This window comes from Syngnathus typhle, linkage group LG19 (genome assembly GCF_033458585.1).
Source record: "Syngnathus typhle isolate RoL2023-S1 ecotype Sweden linkage group LG19, RoL_Styp_1.0, whole genome shotgun sequence".
Taxonomy (NCBI): Eukaryota; Metazoa; Chordata; class Actinopteri; order Syngnathiformes; family Syngnathidae; genus Syngnathus; species Syngnathus typhle.
The window spans coordinates 3,697,258-3,713,701 of NC_083756.1; the positions used below are offsets into that span (position 1 = coordinate 3,697,258).

General features: G+C 46.6%; 2 protein-coding genes across 4 annotated transcripts; both read right to left on the reverse strand.

The window, feature by feature from the left end:
- Positions 1-5,968: 5,968 nt before the first annotated feature.
- LOC133143510 (inositol monophosphatase 1-like) lies at positions 5,969-8,918 on the reverse strand. Its single transcript, XM_061265451.1, has 9 exons — positions 8,764-8,918; positions 8,385-8,468; positions 8,104-8,243; positions 7,654-7,758; positions 7,215-7,260; positions 7,025-7,133; positions 6,831-6,939; positions 6,320-6,471; positions 5,969-6,208 (listed from the first exon to the last, which is right to left on the reverse strand). The coding sequence occupies exons 2-9, from the start codon at positions 8,445-8,447 to the stop codon at positions 6,081-6,083; spliced, it is 852 nt and encodes a 283-aa protein (XP_061121435.1). The 5' UTR covers positions 8,448-8,468; positions 8,764-8,918; the 3' UTR covers positions 5,969-6,080.
- A 2,826-nt stretch (positions 8,919-11,744) lies between these two features.
- LOC133143512 (inositol monophosphatase 1-like) lies at positions 11,745-16,392 on the reverse strand. 3 transcript variants are annotated; one of them, XM_061265452.1, is made up of 9 exons: positions 16,231-16,392; positions 15,903-16,005; positions 15,622-15,755; positions 15,263-15,367; positions 15,158-15,203; positions 14,965-15,073; positions 14,760-14,868; positions 14,416-14,567; positions 13,511-13,665 (listed from the first exon to the last, which is right to left on the reverse strand). In XM_061265452.1, exons 2-9 carry the CDS (start codon positions 15,963-15,965, stop codon positions 13,544-13,546), a joined length of 840 nt encoding a protein of 279 aa, XP_061121436.1. In that variant the 5' UTR covers positions 15,966-16,005; positions 16,231-16,392; the 3' UTR covers positions 13,511-13,543. The 3 variants fall into 3 exon arrangements, with proteins under 3 accessions (XP_061121437.1, XP_061121438.1, XP_061121436.1); XM_061265453.1 differs by lacking the exon at positions 16,231-16,392 and having other exon boundaries at positions 11,745-13,665; positions 15,832-15,972; XM_061265454.1 differs by lacking the exon at positions 16,231-16,392 and having other exon boundaries at positions 11,745-13,665; positions 15,903-15,968.
- Between the last annotated feature and the right edge of the window lie 52 nt (positions 16,393-16,444).

A 16,444-nucleotide genomic window follows, 5' to 3' on the forward strand; every position in this document is an offset into this window, starting at 1 on the left:
AAAAACATCCCAAAAGTTTCTACGTTTTCTGTCATTCATCACCTAGTGCGCCATTCATTTTGGACCAGTTGGGGGGAAAAAAAAACATTATTAGCACGCATCGGTCGGATTGGTGGCAGCGGGTCTGTCTACGAGTCGTGTTTGTTAAGGAAAGAAAAACAAAAAAAAGCAGCCAGGCAGCCGGGCAGGCCAAGACAGACGACAAGCTGCCAGCTGAAAAAATGACATTTTCTGCACACACGCATTGTTTGGAGCTTGTTTGTAAATGATGTTTTACAGGACAGCCGCGCCAAGAAATGGAAGAGAAAAGCAAAAAAGAAAAAACTAAACTGACTCCATGCTGCCAGATGCATTATTTTCTCGATCTGACATTATTGCAAAGAAAACAAACACGATAAGGGCGCCCGTTCGAATATGGATCCAGTCCAAATCTCATTCGGCTTATCGCACTCGCCCATCGATCACCTCTTCCCGCAAAAACGGCAATTAGTGTCAGTGTCATCAATAATCAGCTCCCTAATTGGCTAGTGACGTTCAAAATGTCAAAAGTAAAAAATACGCCAAGGCACACTAAAAGTCGTACAAGGAAGAAAATTGAATCCGCCTCGCAGGCTCATCGTCTGTTGGGCTCGTGAATTTCGGGAGGCGCCGACTCGCCCGTCGGCAGTCTGGACTGAGACGAGAGCCCAAAGTGACAGATGAGCCTCTTCGCGCCTCCTCCACTTTGTGTCAACTGTGATGAGAATATTTCACTTTGGAAGCGGCGCCTTTAAAAAGTGGTGCTCATGCATCCTGTGACCGGAATGCGCCAACGAGGCAAACAAAGCAGTCCTGGGCTCGATTCAAATTCATTAAATGTGAAAACGGAACTTGGGACGTGACCGGCACCCTCAGCTCAGACGTGTCGTCTCCACATCTTTTTTTCTTTTCCTGTCCCTCCAGTTCATCCACATCCCAGCAGGTTGCCCGTAAACCCGGCTCATCGGGGCCCCGAGGCCAATTAGCCCCGCGAGCCAAGGCGTGCCTAATCACCCAAAGGAGCTTCCGTCCCGCAGTTTTGCTTTTCAGTAAGTAAGAAAGAGAAGAATAACGCGAGCGCGCCCCACGCTGACGCGCAAATAAGCAGCAGCGGCGGAGTCCGACCCGCGTGGCTTGGCCGCCCCGAAAGACGCCGCGCGTGACCCGACCGCCGGCTGAGCTTCCATCAAGGACGCTCTTCGCGTTGGTTGTTTGTTTGCTGAAGTTTGGACAACACTTGAGGACGCCTCATCGAGTTTAATGGAAATGAAGGTTAGCGCAGGGGATCGCGGGCCTTAATTAAAACCGCAGCGTTTCCAAGCAACGGTCGGGAAGGGCCGAGGGGGGGGGGGCACCGTGAGGGCTCCCGTTGGCCGTCGATGACCCGGCTGCGCTCTCGCCGTTGTAATTTGCAGGCCGGAGAAGATTGTGAGAATCGCGCAGCGTGGGCGGCCACTTACAGGATGGCTTAGTTTCATTTCGCCCGTCTCGCTAACAGAACGAAAAGCACACGCACACGGGCGGAAGACCTTCACCTAGGACAAAGAGGACATGATGCACAGCTATCGTCGGCACTTTCATCCTGGATTTCTTGTTCGTATAAACAAGGATAGAAAATGCAACTTTCGTTTGTGCAAACCACCATGGCAATCAAAAAAGCAACAAAAAAGGAAAACTTACCGGGTTGGGTACAACGTTGGTGTCTGTTGGTGTGGCAGATGATGGCCAGACTGGGCCATCGCCACAAATTGTGAATTAAGCACTGAAAAACCTGAAAAAATGAAAAGAAATTCCATCAGTCAGTAAGATTGTCTGCTAAGCAAAGAAAACATTTTGCGCTTTGGACAAATGACCCGTCGGCCATTTGGTCATGCCTGCAAGTTGAAAAAGTGAAAATGGGACTCGGCGAAAGATGAACCGGTGCAATTCCAAGCGGAAGGTCGCCCACCAAAGGACCTTCTTTCAAACGCTTGGTAGTGTGGACTTGGACTGAGACTAGCAAATATCTGCACTCGCATCGACTCTCAGCGGGCAACCCTCGAGAGCCCGCAGCCATTAGGGGCTCCAGCAGAGGGGGCCAAGCCCCCGCCTGCCCGCTTCACCGCTCCGCTGCGCTAACTGGCACATGTTCGATAGCGCACCCCTCTCGTCTGTCTGCGGCGTTGTTCTGCAGCGTACTTTTCTTTTTCAGCGGGCTGCAGCCGTAAAGATTCATGGGCAACTCGAACAGGCTTAATATCCATCCTGCATCAAGGCGGGGGGTGGGAGGTTGTTCGAGTGAATCATGGCGCCCCGGTGGCTTGGAAGTACCCACATATGCTAATGTTTACTGTGGTGCACTACATTATTCAAATGCATGGGGCCTTTGGGGTTAGCCGCACCCGCTGCCGCTAGCGCCGAGACGCGGTCAGTCGGCGTGCGTAATCACACCCACCGAGATATTTAGACATGCTATTCATCAGTTGAAACACCAACAAAACTGATCATTCAGTGTACAGTAATCCCTTGTTTATCGCGGATAATTGGTTCCAAAAACCGCCCGCGATAAGTGAAATCCGCGAAGTCCAGTCACCAACAAGAAGTACTGGGCAGGCTAACGAGTTAGCGGAAAGGTGCTAATTCTCAGTTCGTGCTAACGCGCGAAAACGGACTTCTAAAGGAATGAGCAATACTACATTGTCCTATAGGTTAGACACATGTTTCCTCAATTTAGAAGTTTTATTTTGACTTTTAAAAGTTTTCTTTAATCTGTAAAAAAAATCCGCAATGTAGTGAAGCCGCGATAAACGAAACGCGAAGTAACGAGGGATCGCTGTAATTCCTTGCATCATTTGGCCACTAGGGGGCAGTATAATGCATACCTAGGAACATACAGGAATGTGCACAAAAGTCACCTCGACTGAACGTGAGAGATTTACTTTTAACGGGATGCGCCGGCCGCTAGTTAAAGCCGCTAACTGCTAATTGCTAACGGGCGCGCCGCATATCGATCGCGTCTGAAAGACAGGCCAGGACGCGACAACCCGCCAGTTGCGTCGCAAAAGAACAACGCGGTCAGGTGTAATTAAGGCCAACGTGCGTGTTTAATGGATCAATAATGACGGACAGATGGGACGGCCATGAAAGGAGGGCTCAGGGAAAAAAAAAAAAAAAGAAAAGGAGCACTTAGGCGTGCAATTAATATGTCAAAGGAAGCGAGGGGAAAGCCGATAACATAAATGTAAGAACAGCTCGGAGGGCCGTTACTCGGGATTATCGTCATCGATTGGCTCCCGATGCCAACGAGTGACTTTCATGTTAATAACGTCATTGATTCTCCACACAGAGCAGATTTTGATAGACAAAAAAGAAAGATAAAGTCGCGCCGGGTTCCTCGTCTTCTTTCGAGCGCGTCGATTCTGATCAAATTAAAGCGCTGGCGTCGAGGACGGACGGCGGGGAAGGCCGGGACCAGTTCCGAGTCAGTGTGGCTGTCGGTCAGGACCGCTTGGGCACACTGGCGGCTTTTCCGAGCCATTTACATAACAGGAGTGAAGCACTGTGACTGGGAAAAAAAAGAAAGAAACTGGGAAGTGAAATTCAACAAGGAGGTGCAGATAGCGAAACAAAGTCCAAATTTCTGGCTGCAGGTCTGACAATATGCTGCTCTCGTCACTTCCAATTAATTCCTCATCACTACTTCCCATGCATACTGACCAAGTTCCCTCTCAACATTCCTCCGATGGCCTCGCGCAGAACACGGGCAAAATCCTTCTTATGATTCCGCTCCAGTCCTAAAAGCAGATCTTGCGCGTGCCCCACTTACCTTTTGAGGCTATTTACCGCACAAGCACCTTTTTCATCCGGCAGGCAAAGTCAAAGCATATTTAAAATTGCTGCTGCAAATTGTGCTGCTCGGGTCTACCTCCGCGTGCTTGCAACTCAGACACAAAACTTGACCCGCCGTCATTTTTTATGGCCGTACGCCAGGGGTGTCAAACACACTTTTTTCACGGGCCGCATTGTAGTCATAGCTTCTTTCGGAGGGTCATTATGACTATCAACCCAAATAAATGTATGAGCACCTCATATTGTATACAGTAAAAGCTAGAAAACAAACTGACAAATAACTCATTTTCAAATCAGACGAATAAAAACTGGTCAAATTAAAAAAAAAAAAAGGATATTAAAAGTGAAGACAATTTGCTATTCTAGTAATGACACATGAATTTGATGCACTATTTGTCTTCGCAGGCCACATAAAATGATGTAGCGGGCCGTATCTGGCCCCCGGGCCTTGAGTTTGACACCTGTACCGTACGGTATCACGCCACACAGTGGCTGGCGCCTCTTTAATTTGTGTTCCTTCGGCTATGCAACAGCACGTCCATGGCGAGTTGCCTTCCCAGCTCGCTCCTCCACGACACACATTACAATTGCAACACTATTGACTTCTCACTTCAATGCACAACTAGCATGAAGTTTAGGCTAGCTACAGGAAGATCAAAGCTGTCGCGATAACCTAACCTTAGCGTCAGAGTTCACGCAAGCTTACCTATATTTGACAGCTGAAGGGAAACGTCGTCTGTTGCTTGTGTTTCTTATCCTTGAATGGTGTTATTGTACTTCTCGCCAGCACCAAAAAGAGAATCCTTGAATCCAAATGACTTCATCTTTGGCGCGTCCTCTTCTCTTGCACTTGCTTAACCAGGCAGCCTCGACTTCGTCCCATTGCATAGCCTACACGTGCCTACACGCACCTGAAAGTAATTTGTTTTGTTTTTTAGTGCACATTATAATAATAATAATAATTATTATTATTAATATTATTATTATAAAAAGACATTTTAAATGTATGACCTGCGAAGTCATTGAATTTAACATCATTTTTAACCAATCAGACATGAGAAAGTCACTTCCGGAAAAGACAAAAGGTGAATTAACGAAAGGGGACTGACTCAACGTTCACCAATAAAAAGAAAATTCTTTACCCAGATTAGGCGACCGAAATGTAGCAAATGCAAAAAAAAAAAAAAAAGACCTCCTAGGTAGTGTATTACTGACCCCTAGTGTTCATAATGAGAATGGTCAAACAGGTAGAGCGGAAAAAAAACGACAGCTTTCGAGGCTCGATGATTACAATGAAATCTTACTGTTGAGTATAGAAACAAAATAAGACTTACTTATAGTCATTATTCCTCTGAATATAACCACTTGGTTGATACGATTGTTTCTCATAATTGCTGTAATGATGGACAATTATGTTGTACTTCATTGTTGTTTTTTTAATTTATTTTTTTACTTCGCTGTCTTTGTGCTGTTTTAATTGAGCGCGCCATGGATAAAAATTGTGTTGGCGATTGCTCATTCATGCTAAAATGGAAAGTATCCACATGAATTGTTTTGCAGATGACACGAGGTGCTAAGAATAAAGTAGTGTTGTTGTTTTTTGTTATATTTTGTTTTGATGTTTTAGGACTGTCCCATTCAAAATGCTTCCAAAAACATAAATACATTCATACCATACCAAGATATATCTATCTTAAATATAGATATATACACCTACACACATATATACATACACATACACATTCATATATGTATATATATATATATATATATATATATATATATATATATATATATATATATATATATATATATATATATATATATATATATATATACATACACATAGACATATATGTATATATGTCTATATATATGTCTATATATATGTCTACGTATATATGTATATATATACACATACATACATACATATATACATATACATACATATATACACACATATATACATATATATACATATATACACACATATATACATATATATATACACATATATATATATATATATATATACACACACACATTAATGCATACATATACACATAGACACGCACACATATACACGTACACTTTTTTTTCTTGAGGAAGAAGTCACTAGTGGTTTGTTGCATAGTTGTTTTATTGTGGAAAACAAATTGAAGACAAGGCAGACGGTCTTGGGCGTGTGTGTGAATGTGCGTGTGTGTGGAAAATCAAGGTGTGCGAGGATCCTCTCATTTCTTACTGAGCTCGGCGTCGTCCCTCTCCACGGGAAATATTTCGATTTCCTTAATGATCCGTTGAGCGATAGTGTTGTTGTTTGCCGATACCATCCTCCGGGACATCAAATCAAACGGCCCTCCTAAATTTTGCCCGGTACAAAAAAGCATCTTTATTATCCAAGAACGTCTTCACGGAGGATTAAAAAGCATACCCTGGCCTGTCCACATCAGTCCAGCACCAGCGTACGTACCGTCCACGTCCAGCAGCATTCCGCCGGCTTCTGTCACGATCACCGCCCCCGCCGCGATGTCCCAGCAGTGGATCCCGATCTCAAAGAAGGCCTCCACCGCCCCGCACGCCACCAGGCACATGTTGGTGGCAGCCGTTCCCGAGCCGCGCAAACTGCGAGCACGCATTGGTGTCAATTGTTACCGAGAGATGCAAATGAAGCTTCCCATCGGCTTCGTGAACCAGTTGTATGTTTGGACTCCTCTAGATGGCATTGTTGGTTGCCAAGACATAGCTTCTCAATGAAATAGTAATTTGTCAATAAAAATGTAATAAGTGGCCCACTGATTGAGAAGCACCGGTTTCAAAAATGGCCAGTCAGTGTGCCTTCAACGCAATGTTGAACAGAGAGTGCCACCTAGAGGAGTCAACATGGTGGCGAAAAGTAAAACAAAAAGACTCTAAATGAAAACGACATCAAATCAATTGAGTAACTTTGAATAATGGTGATTTTCCGTTAAGCTCCGACTCACCCGTGCACGGGGATGCGCAGGATCCTTTGCATGGTGGAGAAGATCTTGGTGACCTTTTCGGGGCTCCTGTCGGTGCCGTGCTCTGAGATGATGAGGGACTTGTTGATGTCTGGCGAGGAGACAGAGCTTAGCGGTTGCCTTTGCTGGCCGGCGGGGAGAACACACACACACAAAAAAGTGTGGCGGCGAGCTACCTTTCACATCTGACACCTGGAGGCGGTCGTCGTCACAGAAAGCGCCTTTGCCTTTCCTGGCTTTGTACATCTTGTCCTCCAAGCAGCTGTACACCACGCCAAACTCCAACTGTGACATCGGCAGAAAAAACAAACAAACATTGGAGCACCATCGGCGGATGGAGTCTATTTTCTTTTTGTGTGCACTCACCTGCTTTTTGACCGCAAAGGCGATCGACACTGCCACAAATGGGAACCTGTGAACAGCGCCCACAAAGGCGGACAATTTGCATTGATCAACACGAGATGGGCCACAAGGACAAAACAAAAAGATGACAATGATTTGAATAAGCTGAAATCTTGTTTTGCGGGTTTGGGCACGTGCCATGCACAACAGCAGAGGGCGACATTTCACAACACGATGGATAGAAAACAGAGCAATTCATCTGTTGAAATTTTATTCCACCATCGTAATATTGACCAGAACATGTTGGGGAACATAGTGGGCCAGGTTTTGGGTTTGGGGAAAAGAATGTTGTGTCACTTTACAGCACCACAAAGGCCATCATGTCAGTGAAGACGGCATCCGGCACAAATGCATCAGCGCAATACTTTTAAGGCTGCATGTGCAAAGACAAGGTCTTCCTTACCCATGGACAAAGTTGGTGGTCCCGTCCACCGGGTCGATGATCCACGTGGGTTTGTCGGTCAAGATGCACGGCTTGCCGTTTGCCACCGACTCCTCGCCGATGAAGCTGCAGCAGATATGACAGAGAGAAAAGTCAGTCGGCGCAAGTGGAAAAGTTGTAAATTGGTCGTTGACACCGATGATGCTGCAGTATAGCGCCAACTACTGCCAAGGAGGACTTCATTTCGGATTTTTTTTTTTTGCCTTAATTATCAGTTGCCTTGATGAACAGTCGCCACAGTTGGAAAAGTTGCGGCCCAAATTAGAACACGGCCGAGCCATTACAGCTGCAGAACCGGCATTCGCAGCACACCCTTGGGCCGCTCATAGTTGCAGCGGCGCAATTACCGGCCAATTGAAGCTTCGCCTTAAAACACGTGCGGGCCCGGCATGAACCGCCCACGAGGCTCACTTGTAAGTGTCTGGTCCAAACTCTTCTTTGAGCATGCTGATGATGATCTTCTCCACCCTCTCATCTGTCTTGGTCACCAGGTCCACGGCAGAGCTCTTGATCATCACCTTGATTTCACTCTCGCAGGCTTTCCGAATTTCCTGCACGCAAGCACACACGCAACATTGGCTGGGGCAACTCTTTGCGATGACATCATCGCTGCTACCATCTCACTCCTCAACCCCACCCCACCGCTGGCCCCGCTGTCAGAGTTCCTTTTTGCAGGTGACTCACAAACATACCTCACCGGCTCTCCGTGCCACTTTGACGGCAAAATCGTACGCTCTCTCCCATGGGTCTGCCATCTCTTGCTGCTTTGTCTTCACCTGCATTCACACACATGCAAAGCAACTCTGTTTGGGCGTGTACAAGCAACTGCAAGGCACCAAAGAAGAGCGAGGAAGGCCCAGCGCATGCCGGGGGCTTTTCCTCTCCTCGGGCCGGCCGAGCAGAGCATGTGTCACAAAAGAATGACTTGTGTAACAAACATCCTAAGGCAAACTGCCTTCCTCTTGGACCAGCCGCACGCAAAAAAAAAAAGGACAACAAACGACAGAATAACATCTGCGGTAGGTTTGTGCTATTGACCCTGATGCAAAGCGACAACAGCGAGCACCTTACCTTGAGAAGTGATGGAAGAGCAGGAAGAGATCTTGCCGACTTGTGCCGTATGCAAAAAGAAAAGCTAAAATGCCAAAAAGGAGGGTGGGTTCTCTCATGTTGTCAAAGTAGGAAAAGTACTAGCACCGCCTCACTCACCCACAAAAAAAAAAAAAACAAAAAAAACACGTTCTTCAGCAAGACATGCAAGAACATGATGGCACATTTAAATGTAAGCCAGTGGAAAATTTCCACTGAATCAACAAACAAAGTTTGCACGTTTTGGCAAGTTTGGGATGCAATCTGCACGGCTCTATTCAAATCAAATGAAAAGCAGATGAAGGTCCAAACCTGCCGGAGCCTTGCAAAGATTAATTTGGGTCGCAACGAAGCTGTACCACAGTGATTAGAGGCTGATTCAAACTGCCCGGGGCAGGTTAAAAGGAAGTGCGGGAAGGCATTGTGCCATGTGCCAATTTGGCTGCGGCTAGGCTAGCATGTACAATTTTTGTCACGAATGCTCAGCGAGCTAAGTCAAACGTGAGGCTAGGTTGCTAAACGTTTTTTGTTGCATTTGCTTCGCCCGTTGGCATCTGTCGCCTCGCTCGACTTTTGAGAAATTGGAGCGATCTCAGCAGCGATTTCAGCAAAGTTCCAGCGAGGTAATAGGAGGGGCAAAACAAATACATCCGTCTTGCTGTCCCACCATGAATAATTGATCGGCAATGACTGATGATTTGGACGCCGACCTCCCGGGATTCGCAGCTGTAATTGAGGCCGAGACGTCGGTCAAGGTCGGCTCTTGAGAGATGAGCGGGCCCTGCCCCGTTTTTCTCCCCGGTGGAGCCACAAACAAGATGTATTATTTAACGGCTGACGCGCTAGCATCCATGCAGGGCTGAAGAAACATGCTCCCTTCTAGAACGTTCCAATGCAGTTTCCTTTGTTTAACTTTTTAACGAAGTGGCTTAAAGACGGCTAAATTTGTTTAAACTCCACAGTTTAGCATTATTAGCTAACAAACTTATGTGATGCAAAATGTTAGCGTGTCCGTTAACTGCTATGGGCTATGTGAATTAGCGCAGATTGGCTAACTGCATCTGCTAAATCCTGGATAAACGTTCGGGTGGTGTCAGGAAGGACGTCCGGCAATCGGGCATGCATACAGTGGTAAACAAATCCCGAGAGAAACTCGCAGCGGCGGCCCCACGTAGGAGCCCAAAGTCACAAACAGACTATTGTTTACCCTTCTGAATTCAACATCAGCATAGTGCGGTTACACTTGATTGTTAACTAAAAGAAGGCGTTCCAGTGGGCTCTGGCACATGAGCAGTGGCTTTTACAAGGCAGGGTGGAACGTTAATGAGTGCCGCTCATTTGAAACTATAGAAAAGAAGAAGAAGGTTGCATAATTCATGGCAGAGAAGTCATGCCCGCTTTGCTGTCCTCACACTACACGACGAATACAAATGATGTACAAAGAAACATTTTTGGCCAAGTCCGACTATGGCTCCGGAATTGCACTTGAATGTCAGTGCGGTCGCAACAGAATATGTCTTGCCATCCATAGCCGTTTACTTGAAAACGTTATTAAAGGGCAGGCGGGGGTGGAGGGAGAGATCCGAAGGGTTGTTTCAGGCTTGTTGTCAGTGAGATTTCCCGCGGGAGATGTAAAATTCCGAAAGGGCAAAATCATGACGGACGGGAGGAAGCGTTCGATCGATTCGGCAACGACGGCCGCTCGGTTCGTCACGGAGGTCTCGGAAAAGTCAAGCAATTTGGAGTTCAAGCGAGCCAAAGTGCAATGTCCCCCCCCCCCCCCCCAAAGGCTTTTTTACGCCTCACTCTTCTATGTGACTGACACACAAGAGTGACACTTTGGGTAGTAGCAGAGCTCTTTGCTGCAAATAAACGGCGTGCGGGACATTCAAGATGTGGAAGCAGAACAATGGTGCGCACTTCCTGACAGGCACTGCAGGCGCACAGGAACGTGCAATAAAATCTTTTTCAAAAATACCACACGCTCTACAATCACGGCTGCGAAAATTGTTAAACTCGTTTTACTGAGCATTTTTCTCTGCAAAGCAATTCTTTGGCCAGCTCAGGTTTTATAATGAGCGTTAGCTTGTCCAATTGACTGTTGGCCTAAGTTAGCATGTCTAGGTAACATTTTTTTGTGATGTTATTTCAGCAACCATGGGTCATTATGCTAGCTCCGCATTTAGCATCGTTTAACAATATTAAACCAAATATAGCCTATTAGCATAGCAATTAAGAGGCTTGGAGCGTGCAGTCGTAGCCTTTCAGCGGCTGGCAGCAAATCTTTACCAAGCGCAACATGCAAGTACATGATGGTCGTTGCCATGGCGACGGCCTCCAAGTCCGCTCGTTCACCGGAGAACGACGAGAATGAGCAAACACACCCTGTTAATCGCAGGCGCCCGCGAGTTTCATCTTCTCATTGTTACGTAAGGACATATATTGTTTCATTCGCGCAATCCATAGAAGGGGGTTCTTGTTAACAGCAGATGTTGCTGTAGTATTTAATAACACAACTAGTCGGGTAGGTTATCAGGTGCACTCTAACTAAAACTTCATTTTTACTCGTGGGGTTTCAGGACAAGATTAAGCGGGAGCAATTATTCCAAAATAGTAAATAACCATAAACAAACAGCAAGTAGATCATTTATGTCATCAAAAAAAAAAGTAACACCTCGAAACAAAGGAGGTGCAAGCATGCCGCCTGAACGGGAAATTGCTGGCAAATTTTCAGGGGAAAAAAAATACTGAAATGTTTTTAACCTGTTCGCGGTTCTAACCTCTCGTGCACACGAACTAGCCAAGTCGATTTAAGCCGGTTTGAACTATGCTTATTTAAAAACAACTTGTTAGTTTTGGTGTGGCACTATAATTTGCAAGCTCATATTTCAACCAAACCTGACTTTGGATAATAATTTGACGCATTTGCACGTGAGGTTGAACAGTGCACAGCCTTGGGCAGATTTGTTTTGGTCTCCCCTCCCACAAAGGCGATTGGTCTCCCGATTGTCAAACGAGACATGTAGCAACAAGGAGCGCCAACAACATCAACGAGGTGGGGGGCGGAGGAAGGTGTTTATTTAAACCTTGTAAGATACACATCAAGAGCGCTCTTTTATTTGGGGCTGAATAAATCGCAGTGGCAAACAGGAAGAAACAACGCTAATTTAATTAAACATTTTGGCGCCAAGAAAGTTTCAGCTTGAGGGGATTTTCTAAAACCACCAATTGTTTCTCCAAATTTCCTCTATAAGAAAAAAAGGTGCTAATAATAGTAATATTTTGATGCAGCAATTTGAAGAGCAAGCAAATCCGTGCACGGCTCAAGTGAACTAGGTGGGAGAAAAACCAACAATTGTTTGTGGGATTGACAATGTCAATAGTCGACATGAGTCTGGCACGAACGCGAAATGGGCGGAACATCGCTGACACACGTCACGAGGCCACGCGGCTTTGCCAACAATGTGACGATTACGCAATATGCTGGCCGCCCATCATACCAGGCAGCTGACAAGCTCATGACTCACGCTGGCTGAAATGCACCATATGGACAAAAGTATTCAGTCACACCCCCTCCGTCGCTTCAAAGGGACGCATTATGGACAAGGGACTTGCTCCAAGACGAGCACTCGTCTAGTGCCTGCAAGGCTGCCAGTCAAGTGTGAAATTTAACAAGAGTGTCAAACTTTTGTTGTAGTGATGTCTCAATTGAACTTATTGACACGATTAATACCCCCGGCGGTGAGTTTCTTCAGCCATGACTCGGCTGGACAAACATCCGCCACTCTCAAGGCACAGGCAGACTACAAAGTGCAAGACGCCACCAGCCAAAAGTTCCCCCGCTAAGCAACGTTAGCCCAAATTAGCATTACCAAAACCGCAAATGATCAGCTGGTGCTTGCTTTTTAAACGTGTGTGGCTGCAGCTTGGAGATGAAGTGCTGCCTTTCTGATTGAAAATGTCATCAAATGTGGTTCATTCATAGTCGGGGGGAGTTTTGAGAGGAGGTCGCAAAGTTGACAGCGCGGACGGAGTAGCCCTAGCGTCCCACAACGCTCTGTGACAAAACGAAAGTCATCCTTTGCATTTGCCTTGCGACAGAACCGCTGAAAAGCCAAAATGGAGCCAATTCAACCATAGGGGATTTCGAGTCTTCTGCAATTCGTCTTCTATTGTGTGTTTTGACAGAAGACTGTGGGAAGCTTTTGATTGGGACATCTGCAAACGGTTTATAAGCTCAGGGGGTGCCTTTGAGCAATAAGGTTCTGGCTCGCGTCTTTCTCTTTGAGAAAGTTTGTTGTCGCCCCAAATGAACGCTGCCCAAACATTTTCCTGCGTAAAGAAAATGCAAAGAACGCAAGGGGCGCTCGCTAACAACGCCTCGTTCTTTGCTCGGGTGCCTACTTGATCAGCGACATTCCGTCTCGGCGAGTCACATCTCGGAAGAAGTCGGTTTCTCCTGAGATGTGCTCGCAAATCTATGAGATTACTCGGGTAGTCTGTGGAATCGCTGATTGGACAATTCTAAAAAGATTTGACTAGAAACGGATAATCGGCTTCATATCTGTTATCGGCCTCTTTAACTACTAATAGCTGTCCCAATACTTTTGTCAACAGAATGCACACACACATTCCTAATGAGCGTCCCTTCGACGACGACATGAGGAAAAACACTTCCAATTCAAAAGAGCGAATGCTGAACTAAGCTACTCGTCACAAGACAAACGCAAGCGTTCGATTCTTTTATTTTTGTTTTTTGTTTTTACGAGCCATCTGCATCATCCCTGCCGACGTGAAACTCTGCGATGTGCCCGGCGAGATGCCGGGCCAGCGCTGGGGTGCTGGCCGCAATCAGTCGACGGGACATCAGATCAAAGGGCCCACCTGGGCGACAGAAGACCACAGGACGAACAGCGTCAGCCGTATCGCCGGGAACGGTGCGCTCACTCGAGCCACCGCCGTGTCAAGCGATGCCGTGGTCGAGATTGACCAACAAGCTCCGATTTGAATAAGATCAGCATTATGGTTTACGGCGCACGTCCTCGACACGCACTGTGTTAAGTAAGGACACGCTCGGGGAGGGGGGGGGGGATTTAAAAAAAGATTTTTGAAAAACGGACATGATTGTCTTCCTGTTGGCATATCAAGCTCATTCGATCCAGCGGATGTCCCTAATTTTGTGGTTAGGAGCGGAAATGCCGCTGGAAAATGTCCTTTTAAAACTTACCAGCAGCAATGATAAATTATATTCATGTGGAAAAAAACAGAACATTTATTTTGGGGGAAACTAGCGATTCCTTCAAACGTAGCTTCAAAATCACGAGCTGATGGGAGATAAATGAGGACGTCATGTTGGCTACTTCCTCTTCTACGTCTGTAAAAAGGTGCCGAATTGAGCGGGTAACGCTGTGGTTGTAGTTGGTCAATGTTGCGCAATAGCACAGGATGTAAACGCTCGCGTGCATTAGCGGCGGGATTGCTCAAAGCTTTAACCACCTTCCAACTTCTCGTTTTGAGAAATCACTCCCCCGACTCCTGTCCTGACTCGCGTTTGCACTCAAGCGATGACACGACCGACTCGCAATGGAAAAATACGGTGACGAGGCCAAAGCGTGACTGCCAATCGGCCCTCACCTGAAATATCCAGCACGACTCCTCCGGCCTCTGTGAGCACGGCGGCGCCGCCAACCATGTCCCAGCAATGGATTCCCTGGTGGTAGTACGCGTCGGCCGCGCCGCTGGCCACCAGGCACATGTTGACGGCGGCGCTGCCCGGCGAGCGGATGCTGAGGACGCAAGAGGTCGGGAGCTTATCAACAGCACTTGGTTGGACTGTACAACTTCACACGTCGACTTCACGCACACTATTTTACCCCCCCGCCACCCTTATAAAATCAGTTGTGAAATATTTGCACGGTCCTAATTACTAACACAAGCAGCCATGAAAGAAAACCTCCTTGGCGCAGGTAATTAATTACCCATGCACAGGGATGGCGAGGATACTCCTGAGGTTGGCCAACATCATGTCAAAACGCTGCGTATCCTTTTTGAAGTTCACCTCGGTCAGCACCAGGCTGCGGCTGACATCTGCCACGGGCGGAGAAAAGCGGAAGAGGTTAGGCAGGCTGCTGAGATTCGGGCGCCACCTGCTGGCTAGAATCGGAAACGCCGGGATTTCCTCACCTTCCTGTCCCGACACTTTGATGGGAAGGCCGTTGCAAAAGGCGCCTTTGCCTTTGCGCGCTGTGTACATTTTGTCCTCGATGCAACTGTAGACAACACCAAACTCGATCTGACGACAACAAAATCATCCCAAATGAACACAACCGGCAAAAGAAAAACACTTGACACTTGACTTACAAGCAGCGTGACCTACCTCTTTCTTCACCGTGAAGCCGATGGACACGGACACAAAAGGGAACCTAAAAACAGAAAGTCACTGGCCATAGGTTGAGGCAAAACTTGAGCATGCGAGGCGTACCCGTGCACAAAGTTGGTGGTGCCATCGATCGGGTCGATGATCCAAGTAGGCTCATCGGAGAGGATGCTCGGGGCACCCGCCGCCACCGACTCCTCGCCGATGAAGCTTCACAAAGAAGAAAAATACGATATATTTAGTAATAGTAAAAAAAAAAAGTGAAGCGATAAATGACAACACATATCAAAATCCATATTGTGCAAGCTTTTAAGGGTCTAAAAATAAAAATATGTAATAAGAAACCATAACATAATAAAGCATGGCTTGAAAAACCAAAACATGAATCAGCGTTTTTGGTCGACTGCAGCGGGTGACAAAATCTTCTACCTGTTCTCCTGTGTGGAGACGTAGAAGTAGTGTACCTGTGCGTGGGAAACTTTGCCTTGATGGAAGATATGATGAGGCGCTCCACTCTCTGGTCCGTCTCGGTTACAAGGTCCACTTGCGAGCTCTTGTGCATGACGGCGACGTCGCCCTGGAGGGCCTCACGGATCACCTGATGGGGGAGCACCACAACAAGCACCACATGAATGAAAAGTGACATAACAGAGAATATGCAACACTCTTCCTACCCCGAAAATAATGTCCATTTCAAGCCAAAACAAGGTGATTTGACCTCAGTTGCTGCATTTAATAAAGTCACCTTGCCAGCTTGCTTGGCTACTTCCACGCAGTGCTCCATGCACTCCTGCCAAGGATCATCCATCGCTGATAGTCAATACTGCGATTAAGACCAAACGTCCTGGCTGAAACACACAAAAAAAAATCTAACTGTGTGTCAACATCAACGTCACGCGACGATAATTATGTAATCGGAACGATGTAGCACTCAGAGGTTGGGAAAGGCTTAAGAAAACATTCGATATCCGATAAGAGCTAGCAAACCAGTCGGGTTACACTTTTTCAAGATGGCCTGCGGGAATGTCGACAAAATAAACATTGGAGTGTTTGGATCGATATCCCAAACGAACCTCGTGATACGTTGTCGTGTCCCCCGTTTGAACGTCGTTTTAAAGTTTTCAACTTTCGATTTCACATCAGCTAAAAAGTCGTGTGTCCGTGACACTTCGACAGCTTCCGCGTTTGGCACCGTGCGTGCTCTGATTGGTCATCTGATATCACATGATGTTCATTCAACATTCACATTGGCTGGAATTTGATCAACGATTTGGACGGTTCATAAAA

Bases quoted from the DNA above. Each gene is read 5' to 3' on its own strand.
- LOC133143512 (XM_061265454.1), bottom strand. From the start codon at position 15,965: ATGGATGATCCTTGGCAGGAGTGCATGGAGCACTGCGTGGAAGTAGCC. The intron at 15,368-15,621 runs GTACACTACTTC...TTCTTTGTGAAG, and splicing joins GCAAAGTTTCCCACGCACAG to CTTCATCGGCGAGGAGTCGG. The intron at 15,074-15,157 runs GTAGGTCACGCT...TGTTGTCGTCAG, and splicing joins GCTTCACGGTGAAGAAAGAG to ATCGAGTTTGGTGTTGTCTA.
- LOC133143510 (XM_061265451.1), bottom strand. From the start codon at position 8,447: ATGGCAGACCCATGGGAGAGAGCGTACGATTTTGCCGTCAAAGTGGCA. The intron at 8,244-8,384 runs GTATGTTTGTGA...GCTTGCGTGCAG, and splicing joins TGGCACGGAGAGCCGGTGAG to GAAATTCGGAAAGCCTGCGA. The intron at 6,940-7,024 runs GTAGCTCGCCGC...TCTCCTCGCCAG, and splicing joins CCAGGTGTCAGATGTGAAAG to ACATCAACAAGTCCCTCATC.